This window comes from Chroicocephalus ridibundus, chromosome 16 (assembly GCF_963924245.1).
Source record: "Chroicocephalus ridibundus chromosome 16, bChrRid1.1, whole genome shotgun sequence".
NCBI lineage: Eukaryota > Metazoa > Chordata > Aves > Charadriiformes > Laridae > Chroicocephalus > Chroicocephalus ridibundus.
Genome location: NC_086299.1, coordinates 10720295 through 10740350, shown reverse-complemented (window position 1 = coordinate 10740350; position 20056 = coordinate 10720295). Strand labels below are relative to the sequence as shown.

Here is a 20056-nt window from a genome sequence, read left to right as displayed (position 1 = left end):
TCCTTGAGGGCTCCGCTTTTCCCCGCAGCCCGGCGGGAATTACCCTAAAAAAGCATCAAATACGAGAGAAAGAAAGAAAGAAACAAACAAACAAACGAACAAAAAAAAACCCAAAAAAACAAAACCAAAAGGACAATCCTCTCCCCTCTTCGGGATGCCCCCATCTCTCCCTGCACCTCCAGGGAGAAGCGAACCCTCTCCCGCATCGCCCTCCGCGCCCCCCCCGCGATGGGTTCGGCGGGCGCGGGGGGTCCCCCCCGCGCCCACCGAACCCATCGCGGGGGGGGCGCGGAGGGCGATGCCGGGGGTGGGGGGGGGGGTTGTGGTTCATCGGGGCAGGAGGCGCCGGCGGAGCCCCCCCGGGTGCCCTCCCCGCCGCCGTCCCGCCCCCGGGGGTGTCCCCGGCGGCGGATCCCGCCCAAGCAGCGGCGGAGCCGGGGCGGCCCCAGGGGCTGCCCCCGCCCCCGGCCCGCCCCCGGCCCGCCGCTCCATCCCGGGATGGGCCGGCCGAGCTGACAGTCGGGCTCGGCGGCCGCCGCGGGCGCATCCACCGGGCAGCGCCCGCCGCCGCCGCCGCCGCTCCTGCCCGGCGCCCACCTGCGGCGGCGGCTGCCCCGGGAGGGGAGGGCCGGGGCCGGGGCCGGGGTGGGGGCTGGCTGGCTGCCTGGCTGCCTGCTCCGGCGGCGGCTCCGCTGGCTCTATCCCTGCCTGCCCTCCAGGATGAGCCCGGAGTATTGCCTGCGCTCCTTGCTGCTCATCATCCTCGCCACCTTCTCGGCCAACGCCAGCAACTGGCTGTGAGTAGCCGCGGGGCGAGTTAGGGGAGGGGAAGCGGAGCTGGGGGGGGGAAGCTCCGCCGCCACTTGTTGGTACCCCCCTCCCCGGGGAGCGGCGGCGGCGGAGCAGGTGCCGCCGGGGATCGACACCCCGCACCGATGCTGGCCGGTACCCGGCGGGGCATCAACCTCCCGTCGCCACCGCGCCGGGTACCCGCCGTCCCCGCTGACCCCCCCCCCCCGGAGCGGTGGGGTCACAGCCTGCATCCCCGGGCAGGTGGGCTGCAAGGGCTGCCCACCCACCCCCTCCCCCCGCCGAGCTCCCCGTGTCCCGTGGGTGATCGCGGCTGGCTGGGCAGGGGCTGGGTATCGAAACCCCCTTTTTTTTGTCCTTAAGTTATGAATCCGGGGGAGGACGGAGGTCAGGGCGCGGGGTCAGAGGAGGGCCCCGGGGGGTCTGGCGAGGTGCCGGGCGATGGCCAGCGGTCCAGGGGAGGATTTGGCAGGGCTGGGGCGGCCGAGCGCGCCGGCCTCGGGGATTTGCGGCGGGCAGGGCGGCCCGTGCCTCGGACCCCCCAGTTCCCGGCGGGAGGACGGGTGGCGGGGGGCTTGCTGCGTGCTGCGGAGGAGCCCGGTGACATCAGGAACCCGCTGAACAAACACTGAAATAATGTGTAAGGTAAACAGGGGCGGAAATCGTTCTGGAAAATTCCTGCGTGTTTGCCAAGACGGTGGGACTGTCTTCTGGGGAGACCCCCCCCCCCTCCGCCCCAGGGCAGAGGGATGGAGCCCAACAGCACCTTCCCACCTAACTTGGAATAAAGGCGCCAGTTCCTCCTAATTAATCTTCTCTGGTGGGAGATGGTGCTTCCCCTGCTCCCCGTGTCGCTGGCTGCGGTGAACTAATTAGTTCCCGGTGCATACACCCAGCAGACCCGCTCTCGGGCTGGGAACGTGGGCCATCTCCATCCCACCTCCCTGGGTCTCCATCGGCAAGGGCAGGTACCCCTGGGGCTGTTGGCATGAAAGATCCCGACTGGCTTGTGCCTCTCCTGACACCTGCGCCCAGGCGGGCACGGTCCCACAAGCACATTCCCCGCGCGAGGAGCCCTCTGGATGCGGCTCCCATCTCTCCTGCCTCCAGATTTGGCTCGCTGGAGGCTGTGGGACGTGGTTGGGTTTTGGAGGATGCTCCCTACGACCGGGGAAAGCGCCAGGTCAGCAGCATTCCTGCCTGTGGGGAAAAGGTGCTCGCCCATCGGTAGCTTCCCGGGATGCGTTAGCACTTCGTCCTCCTCCCCTCCTCCTTTGCCAGATGGAGCGACTTGCGCGCCACGCGTCTCCGGCAAGTGGTGGGTGGATCATAGCAGCTATCAAGGTGGTCCCTTAAGCTGTCACGCTTCTGGCGAAGGTATATTGGGAACTGTGGGAGTGTTTTTTCCTGCAGGGAGAAGGTCCTGCTGAGGAAGCCCTGTGGGATGATGGCAGCTCCCCAGAGAGGAGCAGCCTCGGCTGCCCTGGGGACGCGCACGGGGAAGTGCCTTGGCACAGGGGGATTTCACGAGCGAGCGCGACAAGCTGCCCGGTGCGGGTGGGCAGAGGTGGGACCCCCCGGTCCCCGGCGCCGCGGGCAGCTGGGATGGCGTTTGGGAAGCCGAGGCGGAGGGGTGGTTCTCCGCAATGGACGGGGAGGGCTGTGTGCAGCCGTCCGTGCGGGCGAAGCGAGGGGTGGGCGCGGGGGGCTCGGGCGGAGGGTTCATTCCTGCCAACAGGGGAGGAAAAGCAGATCCATTTCAGCGCCTTTGAAAGGAAAGGGGGGGGGGTGTCAGCTTTTTTTGATGTTGCAAATGTATCGTGATAAAAGGATCGTCCCCCGCTCCGGTGCTTTTTATTCTTTGCCTTTAGGATTAAGACAATTCCCATTGTTTATCTTCTCACATCAGAAACAAAGGCTGCCGGAGGCAATAAACAGAGTTAGAAGGATCCCAGGAGTTATCAGATATTCGAGGAATGAGTGTGCCTCGTACGTCTTCGCGAAGCCTCACGCGTGTGGGCTCCGGCGAGCTCTGCTTTGTCACGGAGCCGCTGCCAGCCCGCGCCCAGCACTGCGGGGCCGGACCCAGCCTCGCCGGGCGCATATTTCTGCACATAGGTGTGTGCGCTGGGTGGCAGCGCGCGGTGAAGTTTGCTTTTCCAGAAACCTGCTGGATTAGTGATTAAGCTCGGTTGTGACTTTTTTTTTTTTTACTTTTTTTTTTTTTTCCTCCCCCCCCCCCTCCCCGACTTCTAAAGCTTCTTTCGACCTGTCCGGACTCGCGTTCCCCCAGCACTTCGGAGCGACGCCGCTTGCAACACTTGAGCTGAAGGGTTTCTGTAAGCCTGGCTTTTTGGGGAAGGGCTCGTTTTGGCCAGGCAAATGGTGTCCCCTGAGCCAGCCCATCCCACGGGAAAGGGAGACGGCGTAGGTGTCTCTCAGAGGGATCGCTCCGCGACAGCAACCGTTGAGCTGGAAGGGGCTCCACCAAATCTTTTCATTAAACAGACCAAACTACTTTCTCTCCGGTTGGGAAGCAAACCTCAGGTGTGTTTTCTCCGTGTCTGAGCGTTGGGAGTCGCTGCTTGGCTTGCTGCCTATCCAGAAAAACCTCTGTTCTCCGAATCTGAAGAGATGCTCTGTTCCCCCTCCTCGTGAAAGCCTCGGGCTTGCTCTTCCTCCTGCCTTTGGAGGCTCGGAGACTTTTAAAGCTTTTCCTCCTGCCTCTTCAGGCACGGAGTTGTAAAGTTAAACGAAGGGCTGCAGTTACTGCCTTTTAGATCTGGCGCTGGTCGTGCACAGGAAGGTCCCTCCGGCTTCTGCTTTATCTCTGGAGGAGTCCCGGGGTGTCCTTTACACAGGGCAAACAGCCGAGTTAGTTACTTTCCAAAGCAACTCGCGCTTCACAGACTCCACCCGGCTCTTGAACCTGCACGCGCAGGGACGCGGTTGAATTTGGAAGCGCGTTCTCTCAGTGGCCCAAAACCATCCCGGTGCTGGGGGTGTTTCTGTAGAAGGTTTCAGCCCAACCAGCACCTCTCCGCAGCCGGCACGGGAGCGCCGGGCTCCGGGTTCAGTGGGAGGTAAGGGGCGAGGAGGCGTTTAGTTATTCGTTTATTCATTTATTTATCTATTTGGGAGGGAGGGAAGTCCGCCCCAAGAGGTGAACTAGAAAACGTGCAAAGAGGGGTGTGGATGCGAAGCCCCCCCCACCACCACTAACCCCACACGGCATCGGGGCTGCCGTGACCCGCAGCTTTTCGGGTGGTTTGAATGATGAGAGTCAATTCCCAGTGCCTGGAAAGCATCGGCTACAACAGGGCAGGGGTCCTTTACGGGCCAGACCCCTGGTTATCAAGCTCTGGGAATCGTTACAGCCTCCCTCCGTTCTCTTGCAGCTAAAACTGGCTTTGGAGGAGGCTCGCCGTGCATCCGCTGGGTAGTCCGAGATGCGGTTGTGCCGCTGCGGAGCAGGGTGTGCCACCAGCAGCTCCGTCTACCCCCTCTTTCCAGGGGTTTAAAACTTCCGTCTGGGCTTGAGACTTGGCTTAAAGGGCCAGGAGCACAGATGGGCTTTTAAACCCTCTAAAAAAAAAAACACCCTGAATTTGGGCACTCGGGGAAAGCTTGAAGACCTCGCAAGTGTCCAAACACAAGCTTGGCCAAGCGGCTGCCCTCGAATAGTAACCACTTTTGAGGGCAGGAGAGGGAGGGATAAAAGGAGTTCGGGTTTCTCCGGCCCCCTTTCACCTGAACATCACCAGGTGCTTTGCGAACGCGGGGCCGGATTCCCCGCGCTCAGCGCCGCCAGCTCTGCAGCCGGGATGTTGCAAGAGCAGCCTGAATGCTCATTTTGTGCTGGTTTGGGTCATTGTGCAACGTAGAGGATTCGGGAGATGAAGCACGCCTGGGTCCCGCGCTTCCATCCCTCTGTTTTTAAACCAGACTCGATGTTTGGTTTTTTGGGTTTTTTTTTTTTTTTTAAAGCGAGTCTCCCCAGCTTTGGCAGCGGGGAGAGCTCGCTTCGCCTTGACCCTGGCTTGGCTTAATTTTGTACGAGATTCTTCGCATTGTCGTTGCGACCCTCCCATTTCCCACCTGGCGAGGAACCGGTCCAGCCTTTTCCCGGCGGATGCCGCCGATCCGGCAGGTGCAGCTACTCCGGCGCAGAGCCCCGCTCCCCTCCCCGCGTTCCTCATCCTGGGGGGCGAGGGCAGCGTCGAGAAGGTTCCCCAAGTCACGTCTGCTCCGGCAGCCGGGATGCTGGGCTGCACCCCTCGGCTCTGATGGAGGATGTCCCGTGCTTCGAGCGCCGCTGTGGGCTGGAGGAGCGGCTCCCGGGGTGCCCAGGGCTCCTTCGCGTCGCTCTGGGGACCCTCCAGGGTGCTTGCAACCAGTGACACCCATTCCCCAAGGGACGGGGGACAGAGTGAAACCAGCAGCTTCCATTGGAAATACTTACTTATTTTTGTTTATTTATTTATTTATGTCTTTGCCGCTTTTGACAAGACCGGCCGATTTTAGCTCAGCGATGAAAGCGGATCGGCTTTAAGGGTTGCATCCCGCAGAGGCAGGAGACCTCTGCCAGCCTCGGCGCTGGGCTTCCATCCAGCTCGGCTCGTCTCTGGGCCCGGGTCCCGTCTGGCAGGAAGATTTCAGGGCTGCGTTCGCCCGAGCGTAGGAGGGATCCGTGCTCTGCCTCCTCGGCGGTGCCGGGCATTTCTGTCTTTTTTTTTTTTTTTCCAAGGAAGCCTCAAATAAAACTGCACCCCGGTCTCCAGCAGCAGAGCCTTATTCCAGGGAGGATGGACATGAGTGAGAGCAAACCACCCTGCACCCCAGGCTGTGCAGAACCGGATCAGCTCCAAGGACAAGCAACAGCAAGAAGAAGATTTTTTTTTTTATTTTATTTTTTGTTTTTTGCAATGGTTGGCTACGACTCCATGACTCAGAACTGGACTTTTGCATTGCAGCAAAAAAAAAAAATGTTTATGTTACTCTGCTGAGAGCTACTGTCCCCTCAATTAATTCATCCTTGCGGATAGAGAGAAATGCATTAGAGCCATTTATTTGGGCTTTCTTAAAATGATGAAATTGCTGAGCAATCCTGGACGTTAACAGTTTCCAGGAGGTTCTTGCGTATTTCCTTACGAGTGCAACCATGGCTGGCTCTTACGATACTTGGTGATTATTTCTTTTTTTTCGTAAAGCTGAAAGCCTCGTGCGTCCGCAGCAATCTCAGTCATCCAAGGCTGCTGGCACGGCAGAACTTGCCCTGGGCACAAAGTGCGGGTAACCTTTGTTTGGCTCCATCCCCATGCTCGTCTGTCCCCCGTGCCTGTGGGTGACCCCCGACAGCATCCCCCGGGCTCTCCAGGAGCTGCTGCCATGCCGCTGGGAAGGTGGCGTGCGGGATCGGGCTGGCTCAGCGGGACTGGAGCCAGTGTTGTGCTTTCATGAAATTACTCAGGGAAAAAAAAATCAATCGAGTCTCCTGGCCGATGGAGAGCAGCCTGGGGCCTGTTGCGAGTTGGGAGAGATCAAACTAACCCTGCAGAAGGCTTCTCTTGCCACGTTATTTGCAAGTTCTGATCAAAACTAAAAAAAGCCCATCAGCATTTTTCCGACCAGGTCTAGCCCGAAGCGCTGCACGAGGGGAATTCCCCCAGAGCTCAGCCCCGTGGCCTGCACTTGCCTCCTCTTGCAACAAGGCATTGCTGTTGTACTGGAGCCCAGGAGCAGCTTCTGCTGGCTTGCAGAGGAAGATGCAGCGTCTCCTACACATCCAAAGTGGATTTCCAGAGTGGATGCTGCTCTTACAGTCTTCCCAGCTTCCATCGCAGTCTTCCCAGCTTCCATCCCGGTCTTCTCCATCGCAAAGTGGATATGTTGCCCCTGGATGCTCAGGAAGCCAAGAAGCATCCCTGGCTCAGGACCAGCAGCCGGGCCATCTCACTGTCCCCAGAGACTGGTGATGAGGGAGGCAGGCCACCACCCGTCGTCGGTGCAGGGGTAGACGGGTGTTTGCTAGGCGCACGTGGTGTTAGGTGCAGGGCCCAAGGTGTGGGGGGGACAGGTTTTTGAGCTGTGGGCTCACCTTTGAGCTCAGGCGGTGGAGCTGCACGCTCGGCTCTGTAGGCAGGTAACGGTGAACTTGGCAATGCCTCCTCCCGGGAGACTGTTTGGGCAGCTGTTAGCTGGAGGTGGAGATTAGGGTGTGAAAAGCACGGTTTCAGCCAAGAGATGAACTGTGCAGTAACTGTGACAGGAAGGACTAAGCTGCTCTTCTTCCAGGGAAGAAACCAGACGTGCTCTCAGGTGAGGTCTTTGTACATCATGGTTTACACCTAGAAGGGCTAGAAAGGCACCATACCTAATCCCGGGAGGAGGGTGCCCGGCCTCTGGGAGGGACATAGAATCACAGAATGTGTTGGGTTGGAAGGGACCTCTAAAGGCCATCTAATCCAACCCCCCTGCAGTCAGCAGGGACATCTTCAACTAGATCAGGTTGCTCACCCTGCATCACCTCATCCAGCCTGGCCTTGAATGTCTCCAGGGATGGGGCCTCCACCACCTCTCTGGGCAACCTCTACGTTGGCGTGTCCTGCTGCAGGGCCATCAGCTGGGTTAGGGCAACCTCGCAGGTTGCAGGTCTCCAGCAGATCCTGCCAGAAACACGCCCAAGTTGGCAGACCCTCTGAACCATGCCGAGGAGGTGCGTGACACCTACGAGCTCAGCCATGTTGGTGCAGGGGGTGTGTTAGGACACCAGGAGAAAGGATGTGCCCACCTAGGGCATCCTTTGACCTGCCAGTCCCCATGCCTTCTCTCTGCTGGGAAGCAACAAGGAAGAAATGATCCCCTTCTCTTCTCCCCTTCTTGCTAGATGAGGCTTTGAGCAGCCTGGGCTGGTGGGAGGGTGTCCCTGCCCATGGCAGGGGGTTTGGAACTAGATGATCTTTAAGGTCCCTTCCAACCCAAACCATTCTGTGATTCTCCACAGCCGCTGGCTGGCTCCTTGCGGTGCCTGGTGCATACCTCTCTCTTCATGCAGCTCTCTGTCCATCTCCATACACTTTTGTTTTTTGCATCCTAAACGAGCCTTTTCTTCTTCCTCAGAGGAAACCGCTCTGCACAAGGCAGTCCCAATCCTCTGACCATACGTCCGGCCAAAAGGGGCACAGAGACGCGCGGCTGATCCAGGCTGACTTTGCCGTTCCGTGAGCAGGGGGGGATGTTCGCAGGGGCCGCTCCTCAGAGAGGAGCGGGGCTGAAGCATCTCTGCAGCTCAAGACTTGAACAAGCCTTTTGTATCCCAGGCAGGTCGGGTGTTTGCTGGATGTGGTGAAGCCTCTAAGCTCATCTGGCTCCTCGGCGTCTCTGGGTGATACACCAGCGATACCACTGGCCTGGGTCCGACTGTTACCACCTTCAGGAAAATGTTCCCCATATGAGACAATGCGAAGAGTTCTCACACTTAGAACTCCTTTGTTTAAATAAAAAAAAAAAAAAAACCACCAGAGATTTCTGCTTTCTCCAAGACACCTGCTACATCTTCCCCGACCTCTATTGAGAATTTGACAAATTTCCGCACCGTCCCATGGCAGGGAATCCCCTCCCGTCTCCTTCTGTCTCTCTCTGCCAACCGCTGTGGCTCTTCCAACATCTTCTTGTCATTCCACCAATTATCCTTCCTCCTGAAATTGTCATCATTTTTATTTAAGTAGGGGCTTTCCCCCCCTGCTGGCCTTTTCAAAGCTCCCTGGGTTTGAGGTTTAAGGAAACCATCTCGCAGGGTGGATCAACTGCAGCTGCTTAAATTACGGGGCTTCAGTCTCGATCTCTGTACTGTGGATGGAAAAAGAAAAAAAAAAAAGGGCTTTCCATCAGTTTTGTGTTAAATCAGTGAGTTTTATTAAAAGGGAGCTTGTTCTGTGAGTGAGTCGTCTGGTCTTAAAGGCAGGAGAAAAGAAACATAAATGCTGTGATGAAGCAAGAAGACAAAACTTGAACAAATGGCTCGGGCAGGAGCTCACCCCGTGAAACACTCTTTGCCCAATCTTGGAAAAGGAAGAAAATATGCCATTACTTGGGTTGGTTGTTTTTTTCCACAAGCAGGGCTGTTTTGAGGCTGCGCGTGAGATTAAGTCATAACCTAGAGCTCTGCCCAGCGATCGGGATGCGGTATCAGGATGGAGATCTGCACCGAGAACTCGCGGAGGGCAGGAACTGTTGGGTTTCCTCCTGTTGTGCTGGTCTTGCTGTGGGTGGAGGTAGACGAAGGCTTTGTCTGGTTTCTACCATCTCAGACCAGGAAAATGAAGTTTGGATCAAGGTCCTCGTTAAGGACCAGGCGCAGTGCCAGAGCCGGGTTTCCATGGTGACTGTGGGATGCTGCGGATGGGTTTGGTACCTTGCTTGGGCTCCCCAGCCCTGAGAAACACTCCGAGTGGTGGGGTGGAAGCATCTTTGAGTGCTGGTGAGGGCAGAGCACGTTTCCCAGCTCTTATCTCGCCCTTCAGCTGCCGCAGAGAGGTGAGAAGAGAGAGAGTTTTCACCCAGAGAGGGGAAAAGAGGTGAGCTGGTCCTCCTCGGTGCCTCTGAATGTGCTGTGGAGAGATGCCACGTGAAAGCCTCAAAGCCTTCCCACAAAGATCCTTCCTTGCATCCTTGACTCAACCTCTGGATCCCTCCTGGACCAGTCCCCAGGATGGCAGTCTCCCGCCCCCGACAAAAAAAAAAGCCCCTGTTGGAAAGCAGTGATGGTACTCGTGGGACGTAGGAGACCGGTGGTATGCCAGAAGTCCGACGGGGCCACGGCATTTTAGGCATCGTTGCCTCCAACCCCAAGGAGGGGCAGACACACACGGGTTGAGGAGGGCACAGAGAGGGCCTGTCACGGGGGAGAGAGGCCAGAGCACCGTTCTGGATAGCTTCATCTCATCTGCCTGCCTGGCAAAACAAATTACTAGACCTGTTCTTGGAGAGCTGTACCTATCTTTGAAGCATCCTCGGCCTTCGTTTTATCATCCCGAACAGCATTAAATGCGTGTTGGGGAGGCATCTTATCAGGCGCATCTACTTGGAAAGGCTTGAAAGGCTCTTGTCATGGTTTTCTTCGTGTGTGCTTTGAATTTATAGCTCCCCATGGCCTGGAGAAACCCACCGAGCTGGGAAATGTATTAAAAAAGGAGACGATACCCGCCATCCTGAGCGGAGCTGATGTTAATGGACGGCTCTCTCCTGCCAAGGTGCCTGCAGTCGCACCGGGCACCGACCCGCGGGCAGGACCGGCCGTGGTGCTTCGCAGGAGCCGGTTCCCTGCTACGATAAACGTTGCAGGAGGGGGAAAAAGCCAAATCAGCACGAGGGGTTAGTACTGGAGGCAGAATCTGTTTTTTTCTGGCTTCCAGGCTCCAAACTGATCAGCCGACCCGCGGTGCCTTGGGACGAATCTCACTGCTCGGCTGTGCATCAGCTTCTCCACGCTCAAACTGAAACCACGGCTGGGCCCGGGAGGGGACGGGGCTGTCGCGGTCACCCCGGGTTTGCTCAGCATCCAACACCCTCCAGGCTCCCGAGGGAGTTCCGCTGCCTTCATCCCGCGTCAGCCGAGCGCAGCGAGATGCGGGAGCAGCAAGTGTCATGCCCTGTGTCCCCAACTGTGGAACGGGGAGCGGGGACACTCACACGCGGTGTGGGGTCCGGCAGAAAGGTGACAGCCCTGGGTTTGGCCGCTCTGGGGGTCCCAAGGCAAGCCCACCAGGGAGCCGGGCGGCCGGTCCTCTGCAAACGGGGCTGTGCCCTTGGAGGAGCAGAAAGCCTGGGGCAAAGATGCTTTGCTGGTATAAAGGCTAGAAAAGAACTTGGCTCGGAAAGCACGGCAGCCTGCCACTTCCCGCTGTCTGAGAGGCATTGCATCAAGTGATCTCCACGCACAAGGAAAGCTGAATGCTTTTGACAGCCAGCCACGCAGACTCCCCACGGACGCTGCAAGCCAAGCCGGCTTTCTCACCGTCTCCCACGGCCCCCCAGTCGTAAGCGTGAAACCAAGCTGGTGAATAATTCTGCTGATGCACAGAAGAGAAAATCCTGTTCTCTCCTCCTGGGGCAGACTGGCAGGGCTAATGGGAGGAAGAGGCTGTGACAACTTGATTTTGTGGCTGAAGTCAGCAGATCCGGCTCCTGGGACACATGGGAACAGGCAGGGAGCAGGAGCCACTTTTGCACAGTCACTTCTCGGAGGCGAGCAGGGCTTCAAAGGAAAAATACTTAGCAGGATGTTGCAACTTGGGAGGAGGAGGAGAAAAAAAAAAAAAAAACAAGCAAACAAAAAAAAAACCCACAGGCTCTGTAGGGCTGGGAAATGCAGAGTCAAGGAATGAGGTTTCCAAAAAAGCCTTCGCTCGGCCACTCGCATCTCTTGGTGCGGGCGAGGCAGCAACGTGAGCCGACGCTGGCGGCTCCCGAGGACGTTACAGCTCGGCGTGGTCGGCGGGTGCAAGCCTGAGTTTCGCCCGTCCAATGCGGGGGATGATGTCCCCGCTCCGCAGCAGGAGGGGGCTCCAACGGGTGGCAGCGTCACTTAAAGCGGGTGCCAGCAGCTGCGGGAAGGAGGGCGTCTCAGCCGGGCGTGCGCCAGCACGGGCCCGGAGAGAGGGTCTGGGATGATCCAACAGCCTGACCAAGCTACGCGGGTCTATCTTAAAACCCCTCTGAGGCCGGGGCAGGAGGAGGGACCTGGGAAACGGGCGAGCGCACACGAATGCTGGTCTCGGTGGGTTGGGATGTGCAGGACGGACCGTCGTGCCCGTGTGCCCCGTGGGGAGATGCCAAGAGCTTGCAGGGTGCTCGCCCCTAAACGGGGCAGCTCCCCTTTCCCACCCAAGAGCAGCTCTGCAACTCCTCCTGCTGAGGATGGGGCGATGGAAAGCGGAGCACGTGGTCACCTCCACGCAGGGCCAGGCTTTTCCAGGTCAGCAAAGACCTCATGGCCATGGTCACAAGCCGGGCTGGTGGAGGAGGTGCCCAGCGTGTGCGGTTTTGCGCACGGCAGGCTCCTGACTGTCCTCCCCACTTCAAGCCCGGCTTGAAGCCCAAGCGACAGGAAAGCTGGCAGCTCCCAGAGGCCATCCTTGCCTGCTGGGGGCCGGGGCAGCTAAAAGCAGGCTCCAGGAGGGAAGTGGTTTGGAGGGCGATGTTTGTCGGTGATGAGCACACAGCCACGCTGTGGGAGCCGTGTGGCAGCTGGAACTGGCAGCCGAGCGCCTGTCCTGCTTGTTTTGGCTGACTTCAGGAGACCTCTGGCTTTTCCTAGTAGCACTTGGATGTGCCGGTACTCAGGAGACCTGACCGGGCACATTCAGACAACGCCGAAAATATCTTGCTTGCAGGCAACAGAGGCAAAGGGGAGCCAGCAGCCGGGCTCCCCAAGAGACGGGGGACCGGGCTGCAGAGCGATGGTTGTTTTGCTTGGGCTTGCTCCCTGCCGGCCAAAAACGCATCCTGTGGAGCCACCGCAGCGGCACGTTTAAGGTGACCCCAGACGGGCACCAGGTCTCGGCTGCGGAGGGGATGAGAGGCCGGGTCTCCTCGCTTGCTGCGGTGCAGGGCGTCCCAGCTGAAGGCGGGTTCGTGCTCCCCCAACCCTCGTCTCCTAACCAGCTGTGCTGGCTGTCGCGGCAGGTACCTGGCGAAGCTGTCTTCAGTGGGGAGCATCTCCGAGGAGGAGACCTGCGAGAAGCTGAAGGGCTTGATCCAGCGCCAGGTGCAGATGTGCAAGAGGAACCTGGAGGTGATGGACTCGGTGCGGCGCGGAGCCCAGCTGGCCATCGAGGAGTGCCAGTACCAGTTCCGCAACCGCCGCTGGAACTGCTCCACTCTGGACACCCTGCCCGTCTTCGGCAAGGTGGTAACGCAAGGTGAGCCGGGAGGAGACGTGCCCGGGGTGCTGCGGCGCGGGGGGAATGGCTACAGCGGCAGGCGGGGGCGGGCTGCGGCCGGGTTTTCCCTGCTTGCCCCCGAGCCAGCAGCTGGGGAGAGCAGGGAACAGCCCAGTGTTGGACCTTGGGGCTGACAGGCGTTGCAGCAGGGCTCTTCTGACTGCGTTGGGGCAGCACACCCAGACCCCTGAGGTTCCTCCGCTGCTGGGCGATTCCTCTGCCAAGCCTTTTTCTCACGCAGCGGGTGCCCATCGCCTGGAGGCACCAGCCCGGCTGAGCTGGTGAGCTCTGCACCTTTTACAAGGAGACGCCGAATTCGAGCAGGGCCTTAAAGTCACCCTGCGGTCTAATCTCTGCCCCTCCAAGCCCGCGGCTGCAGCGGGATGCTGGATGTATTCGGTCTCTTCTCTGGGCAGCGCCGAAGCGGTGACCGCTGCCAGACTGGCGCGACACTCTCCAGCCGAGCCGTCTGCGGGCGAGACCTTGGGAGGAGGACAGCCCTCTGCCGCCCGAGGCGAGTAAAACACACGGCGGCTGGACCCTCCAAGGAGAGCATCATCGCCCGCCACCACCCAGCTGCCAGCCTTCAGGGGGGATTTACGGCCAGGGCAGCCCCCCAGCCCCTCGGATCCCAGCTGCAGGCAGGCGGCCCGCGAGAACGGGGCTGTGACCGAACCAAGCAAGGACCCAGAGCATCAGGGTGCGGAGATGGAGGGGAAAGTCCCTCTGCAACCCCTGGAGACCACCGAAGCGGCCCTTGCCTCCCCTCGGGTGCCACTGCCATCTCTGGTGCACCATCTCACTTTCCATAGACCAAATCCTACGCGTCCCCCCCCGCCTTGCCCCGGCTCCTTGTTTGACTTCCCTCCCCTCAACACAGGGGTGAAGATCCCTTCTTGTGAAGGTTCAGGGACTGGAAATACCAGAAATACCAGAAACTAAAAGTCGTCTCTTTTTAGGCAGCCACAGCACAAACCGACCAACACGATCCTACTATTAACCTCGATTAACTTGGAGGCGGTTCAGTCCCCGCGCTGGCTGGGTGCTCCCCAGCCGCTGCCGCCCGGGCCAGATTACGGCTGGGCCACCAAAGTAGCTGCCCTCTGTCCGACCGGCAAGCCAGGGTGACGTCTGCTCGCGAGCCATCCCCCCCTCTGCCCCTGCCATGGGACTACCCCGAATGCCAGCCCTCCTCGCTCGGGGACGGAGGGGCTGTGTCCTCAGCCGGCCTCGGAGGGTGGGGGGGATTTGGGTGTTGCAAGAGCTGGTCCCTGGCCGCGCCGCCCTGGGTGTTCGTGCCCAGGGATGTCCCCTGACTTCCCAAACGAGCGCTTCCCAACCGTGCGGCACCGCATAGGCAGACGCGAAAGCTGGGAAGGGGCTGCACCCTGGGGACCAGCCGAGTTTTGCAAGGAGCTTTGGGAGCGGAGTGGGGTTTTGCGGGGTAATTTGGGAGGGGCTGGGAGCTACGGGACCCCCGCGTGAGAGGATGGCGAGGATCTGCAGGGGCAGGGGATGTTCCTGGATGTGGAAAGCAGCCGACTATTTTGGATGCATGAGGGATTCCACGGCAGAGGCGCCCTGCAAGCACCAGGCGAGAAAGTCTCTCTGGAGAGCTCTCCCCACGCTGGCAACGCAGCCTTTGCATCTCCCCCACCGCCGGGTTATCATTTGCCCCTCGCATTCGTGTTTTTAACCTCGTGGGGCAGCTCCCAGCTCCTTCACTCTTGCAAGACAGGGCTCTCCCTACCGCAGCCGGTCTCCCAGCACCGAGGGGTCTCTGCTGAGACCGGTCCAGGCTTGGCACCAAGCAAACAACATCCCCGGGAGCGGGGAGGATGCGCGTCCTGCGTGAGGGACCCCACCTTGGGAGGAAGGGACGGAGCAAAGGGTTTGACTTGATAGCCCTGCAGAGCGTGTTTTGCCGAGAGCCGGTCTCCAGACCAGCTTTTCAAGGGGGTTTATGTGCAACACCAGCGTTAGAATCATAGAATCATAGGGTGGGAAGGGCCCTCTGGAGATCACCCCGTCCCACCCCCTGCCAGAGCAGGGTCACCCACAGCAGGTGGCACAGGAACGCCTCCAGGCGGGGTTGGGATGTCTCCAGAGACGGAGACTCCCCCACCTCTCTGGGCAGCCTGTGCCAGGGCTCTGCCACCCTCACAGCAAAGAAGTTCCTCCTCGTGTTGAGATGGAACTTCCCATGGTCACGTTTGTGCCTGTTACCCCTTGTCCTGTCGCTGGGCACCACTGAGAAGAGCCTGGCCCCATCCTCCTGACACCCCACCTTTCAGTATTTATCAGCGTTGATAAGGTCCCCCCTCAGCCATCTTTTTTCCAGACTGAAGAGACCCAAATCCCTCAGCCTTTCTCCATCAGAGAGGGGTTCCAGTCCCCTCAGCACCTTGGCAGCCCTTTGCTGTCCCCTCTCCAGCAGTTCCCCGTCCTTCTGGAACCGGGGAGCCCAGAACTGGACCCAGTTAGGAGGAAAGAGGAGCAGGGACAGGCGCAACAGCCCACCAGGGGCCACCTGGCCGCGTACCCTCCAGAAAGCCCTCTCACGTGCCACGTTTCCCACCATGGTTTGTGCTGTTTCAGGGACGCGGGAGGCAGCGTTCGTCTATGCCATCTCTTCGGCAGGGGTGGCCTTCGCAGTGACCCGCGCCTGCAGCAGCGGCGAGCTGGACAAGTGTGGATGCGACCGCACGGTGCAGGGGGGCAGCCCGCAGGGTGAGCACGCACCGGGGGCCGGGGGGCGGGGGCGTGGAACGGCTCAGCGGGGAGGCAAAAATGGGCCAAGCATGGAAACGCCCACCCTGAAGCCATCCAGAAAGGAGGGAAAAGCTTTTTTTAAAAAAAAAAAAAGAAACAACTCCTGTTAGTTCATGTGAGTCCCTCCAAAAGGCATCTGGGAGCATCATCCATGGGGCAGGGAAAGAATCTTGTCCATCATCCCCCCCACCACGGCCACAGTCCCCAGCCTCCCCAGTCCCCTAGGCAGCGCAGCCTAGTGGGTAGCAGGAGAGAAGAGGGGGGGGAAGAGTCAGATGTATTTTTGCGAGAGCAGGGCTGGAGAGGACGAGCAAGGCCGGCTGGCTGTCCCCCATCTCATCCGTGCTCTCTGCCTTAGGTTTCCAGTGGTCGGGCTGCTCCGATAACATCGCCTACGGCGTGGCCTTCTCGCAGTCCTTCGTTGACGTCCGCGAGAGGAGCAAAGGGGCTTCTTCCAACAGAGCGTTAATGAACCTCCACAACAACGAGGCAGGGAGGAAGGTAACGGTGAGGGGGAATCCTGGGCAGGGGGTGCAGCCCTGCAGCATCCCAGCTGGGCTCGGCGGCCATTGCTTGAGCCTTTTTGGCTTCGTTTCACCCCCATCCGCTCCCGTACGTCATCACTGCTCCCTGCACAGCCAACCCTTCCGCGGCCCCTGTGTTGCACCCTCCTCGCTGTGTCCGTCCCGCGCTCACGGTCCCAGCTCATCCCTTGCGTCTGTTCCTCCAGGCGATCCTCAACAACATGCGCGTGGAGTGCAAGTGTCACGGCGTGTCAGGCTCCTGCGAGTTCAAGACGTGCTGGAAAGCCATGCCCCCCTTCCGCAAAGTGGGCAACGTCCTGAAGGAGAAATTCGACGGCGCCACCGAGGTCGAGCAGAGCGAGATCGGATCCACCAAAGTGCTGGTGCCCAAAAACTCCCAGTTCAAGCCGCACACGGACGAGGACCTCGTCTACCTGGACTCCAGCCCCGACTTCTGCGACCACGACCTCAAGAACGGGGTGCTGGGCACCAGCGGCCGGCAGTGCAACAAGACCTCCAAGGCTATCGACGGCTGCGAGCTGATGTGCTGCGGCCGGGGCTTTCATACGGACGAAGTGGAGGTTGTGGAAAGGTGCAGCTGCAAATTCCACTGGTGCTGCTCCGTCAAGTGCAAACCCTGCCATCGGGTGGTGGAAATCCACACGTGCCGGTGATGCAGGGAGGGGAGCGCCCATCCGTCCCCTCTCTAACTGACCCTGCTTCTCCCTTGCCCCACGGCCGGGACTGAGGACGTAACCCAGCCGCTGCAGGGAGAGCACAGCTCTTTACAGAGACAGAGCCCCAGAGGAAAAACAGATTTTAAAGAAAAAAAAAATATTTAAAGTTTTAAAAAAAAATTGATCATTGTTGCCTTTTTTGTTTTTTTTGTTTTGTTTGCTTGCTTTATTTATTGCCGAAGCCAGAGCCCCGCAGTGTCCCGTGCCAGCAGGGACGTGTCTCCTCCGGCGGCCGGCTGGGGACCTGCGTGGTGGCTGCTCTCAGCCACGAGCTCCTGCCGACGCCGGAGCGCTGCAAACAGGAGGTGTTTAAGCCGAGGCTAGCGTCAGGCACTCGGTATCTTCTATCGCAATTGCGTTTATTTGTTTAAGGCACACGCTGAGCATCCCAGAGCACGGCTGGGCTTGGCCGAGCCGCGGGAGGTGATGGAGCACGGCCAGCGCGTGCAGCCAGGTGCGGCGCAGAGGACGGGCAGGTGGCGACGGGGTGGCAACGTCCCCAGGAGTTAAGCTCAAGGCAGGGAAAGCCCATTAGTATATGAAGGGGACACGGGACACTCTTGCGTCCCCTCGTTGTGCCATGCTCCTGGGCACCGGGTGGATTTTGGAGCAGCTCCAGAGGCCACTCTGATTTACAGAAGCTCCTCAGCGGCTGCCCAGAGCGGTCGGAGGACACAATGCTCCCACCATGCTCCCCCTTCCTCAGGCAAACCCCCTTCCCCCTTCGCTGCTCCGGCATCTTGTTCAACGGGAGACTGTGAAGCGGGTCCAGGGAGGCCACGGTACCCCCAATGGCTCTGAATGGAGCTGGGAGCTGACGGGAGGAAATCCCAAGGGATTTCTTTTCCTCTGTCCCATAATCGCCCCCGCCTTGCTCACCAGCATCCCACAACCAGGTCTCTCCCTCCTCCGCATGCCGGTTCTCCACACCCGCCGTGGGCTCTGGGGACAGTCCCCGTCCCGTTGGCTGCTGAGAAAAGCCGAATTGTAAAGTGGAGCAATTACCGGGGGTGGGGGAAAGATGCTGCTGGGGGGGGGGGGAAGGCAACGCTCCTGCTCTGCCCTTACCCTCGGGCAGCAGGCGAGGAGGGCTGAGCCCGAGGGATGCTGCCAGGCGCGCCCCGGCCACCGGGATTCCGCGCGGCAGGGCCCCAGCCGCCCCGTCTCTCTCCCCACGGGCCGGCCTGGAGCGACGCCACGAGGATAACGCGCCGTCCCGCCCGCTCCCGCTTCCCCTCCGCCCGCCATCGGGTTAGCGCGGAGCCCTCGCGGCCGGGCTGCAGGACGAAATATTTGGAGAACTAATAAGCAGAGGGGCACTGCGAGGGGAGGTGGAAAGCAAACCCGTTCCTCTCTCCTCACCCACTTGTCTGCGAGTCGAGAGGCAAAAGGGGAGCGGAGGAAAAACCTCGAAATGGCACCTCGAGCCAAGAGGAACGCGGCCCCGCGGCGCAACGGGGAGCCCCCCCCCCAACCCCGCGCAAGCTGGGAGCTCCCTTCGTGGTCCAGAAAAGGCCGGAGCTGTGACCGTCACCCTCTGGGCTGGAGGAGGGGGCCCTCGCAAACCCGCGGTCTTTCCTTCCTTGCTTCATCTTGAGAGGGGAAAGGTTGGGGGGAAGGCACAGACACACGTGGAATCCCGTCTGGGCCGTGGCAGTGATGGGCCGGGGGAGAGTCTGTGGTCGCTGGAAGGTCTCCAGACACCGTCCGGCTGGAAGGCTGCTGACAACTGCCTCGGAGCAGCCCAGGGCGAGGGAGGTTTGCGCCCAGGCATCCCCCCCCAACGCCCGCCCGGCTGCCTCCCTCCTGCCCGCCCGGCCCCAGCTCCGAAAAACCTTCAGCAAGGGGTGCCAGGTGGCCGGGGAGGGGGGGGTGACACCCAGGGGAGACCCCGAGGTGGAGCCACCATGGGTTGATCCACTTCAACGCAGAGCAGAGATCTCCCCACTGGAGCAGCGCAGAGCAGGGATGGCCTCTCTCAACGGCTGGGTTGGCCGAGGCTGCAGTATTAAATCCTCGGGGGGCAATCTAAGCTTCCCCCCCCGGCCCCGGCTCCATCTCTTTAGCCCCCCCCAAGGCTGCGAGTTCTCAAGTACCTTGGAGGCTGTTCCTCCTCTTCCCAGCTCATGCCAAGGAGGCCACAGACCTCAGGCCACTGGCCAAGTTTTCCGCTCACTGTCCATCTAGGATGAGGGCCAAAGCCGAACAAGACAATCCAGATGAGCGTGGAGATAATCTCCGCGCACGGGATTTTTTCAAGCTGCGATGAAAGCTGAGCCCTGTAAATGTCACCCGGAGATACCCCGGCTCCGCAGCGCTCCGGCTCTTCTCATAACTGGATTTCAGCACCAGAGCCGGGCCGAGGAGGCGGGGTGTGGGGTAGAATAATGTCTTTTTTTCATATTTACTTTGTCTATTAAATAATGAGTTTGTGCTGAATGAGCCAACGGGGTTCTCTTCTCCTAGCAATCCGGCTCCAACGTAAACCCAGCACGTGCTGCAAGCACCTGATGGTTGTCGGTCTCCTCCCAAGAGCCCACGGCTAGGAGGAGAGATGCCCACGTGGTGCCTCTTGACAGCGTAAAGGGGACACTAAGGCTGTCCTCGTCCCTCCTCCCGTATCTTCTCGGGAGACGCGGGTGTTTGGACCACGGGCTGCATCCCTGCATCCCCACCAGTGGAAGGAGAGCTCGCTCGCTAATCTTCTGCCTTAACCACTTGACACACCGCTGGCTTAAGAGGCCACTTATCTTAGATTTCAGAAAGCCTGCAACGTCCTCCTGTCGAGAGGGCGCTGATATTCATCTGCTCACAACAGTGCTCTCCCGCCCCTGCCCCGGCCCACGGCCGCCGCGCGCGCTGCTGGGAACGCCTTGCCGGTGGCCCCGAGGCGCGTTTGGGCTGGGAGGGGGCGAGAAGCGCCTGCAGACGCAGAGTCAGGGACCTGCCCCTCCAGCCTCCATCCCTGCGCCGTGGGGTGCTGGATTCGGAGGGGACGCCGTGCCACGTGCCCGGCACGTTCCAAGTTGCCCCCAGCCGGTGCATGTCACTTGTCCCTTGTCCTTCCACCAGCCTGGGCCGCTCAGCTGCATCCTTCCCATGCCGTTCCCTACGGTCTGGAGCTGCTCGCGTCAGCAGGGGCTGCTGCTGCGTCGGACCGCACTGATGCTCTGCCTTCTCTTTCTTTAGTTGCAGCTCTCCGTCGTTGTGCCCTCCGAGCTCACCCTCCCACAGGGTCCACGGTAAAAGCAACGGCTTCTCTCACTCACTC

The 20056-nt window shown here is 60.0% G+C and overlaps 1 protein-coding gene across 2 annotated transcripts; it reads left to right on the top strand.

The window, feature by feature from the left end:
- The first annotated feature begins 507 nt into the window (after window positions 1–507).
- WNT4 (Wnt family member 4) lies at window positions 508–16876 on the top strand. 2 transcript variants are annotated; one of them, XM_063353883.1, is made up of 5 exons: window positions 508–797; window positions 12496–12731; window positions 15351–15482; window positions 15883–16025; window positions 16255–16876. In XM_063353883.1, the coding sequence occupies exons 1-5, from the start codon at window positions 721–723 to the stop codon at window positions 16720–16722; spliced, it is 1056 nt and encodes a 351-aa protein (XP_063209953.1). In that variant the 5' UTR covers window positions 508–720; the 3' UTR covers window positions 16723–16876. The 2 variants fall into 2 exon arrangements, with proteins under 2 accessions (XP_063209953.1, XP_063209954.1); XM_063353884.1 differs by having other exon boundaries at window positions 705–797; window positions 8130–12731.
- The last annotated feature ends 3180 nt before the right edge of the window (window positions 16877–20056 follow it).

Excerpts from the sequence above, each read along its gene's own strand:
- WNT4 (XM_063353883.1), top strand. The coding sequence starts at position 721 with ATGAGCCCGGAGTATTGCCTGCGCTCCTTGCTGCTCATCATCCTCGCC. Across the intron at positions 12,732-15,350 it reads CGGCAAGGTGGTAACGCAAG|GGACGCGGGAGGCAGCGTTC; the intron begins GTGAGCCGGGAG and ends GTGCTGTTTCAG. Across the intron at positions 16,026-16,254 it reads ACAACGAGGCAGGGAGGAAG|GCGATCCTCAACAACATGCG; the intron begins GTAACGGTGAGG and ends CTGTTCCTCCAG.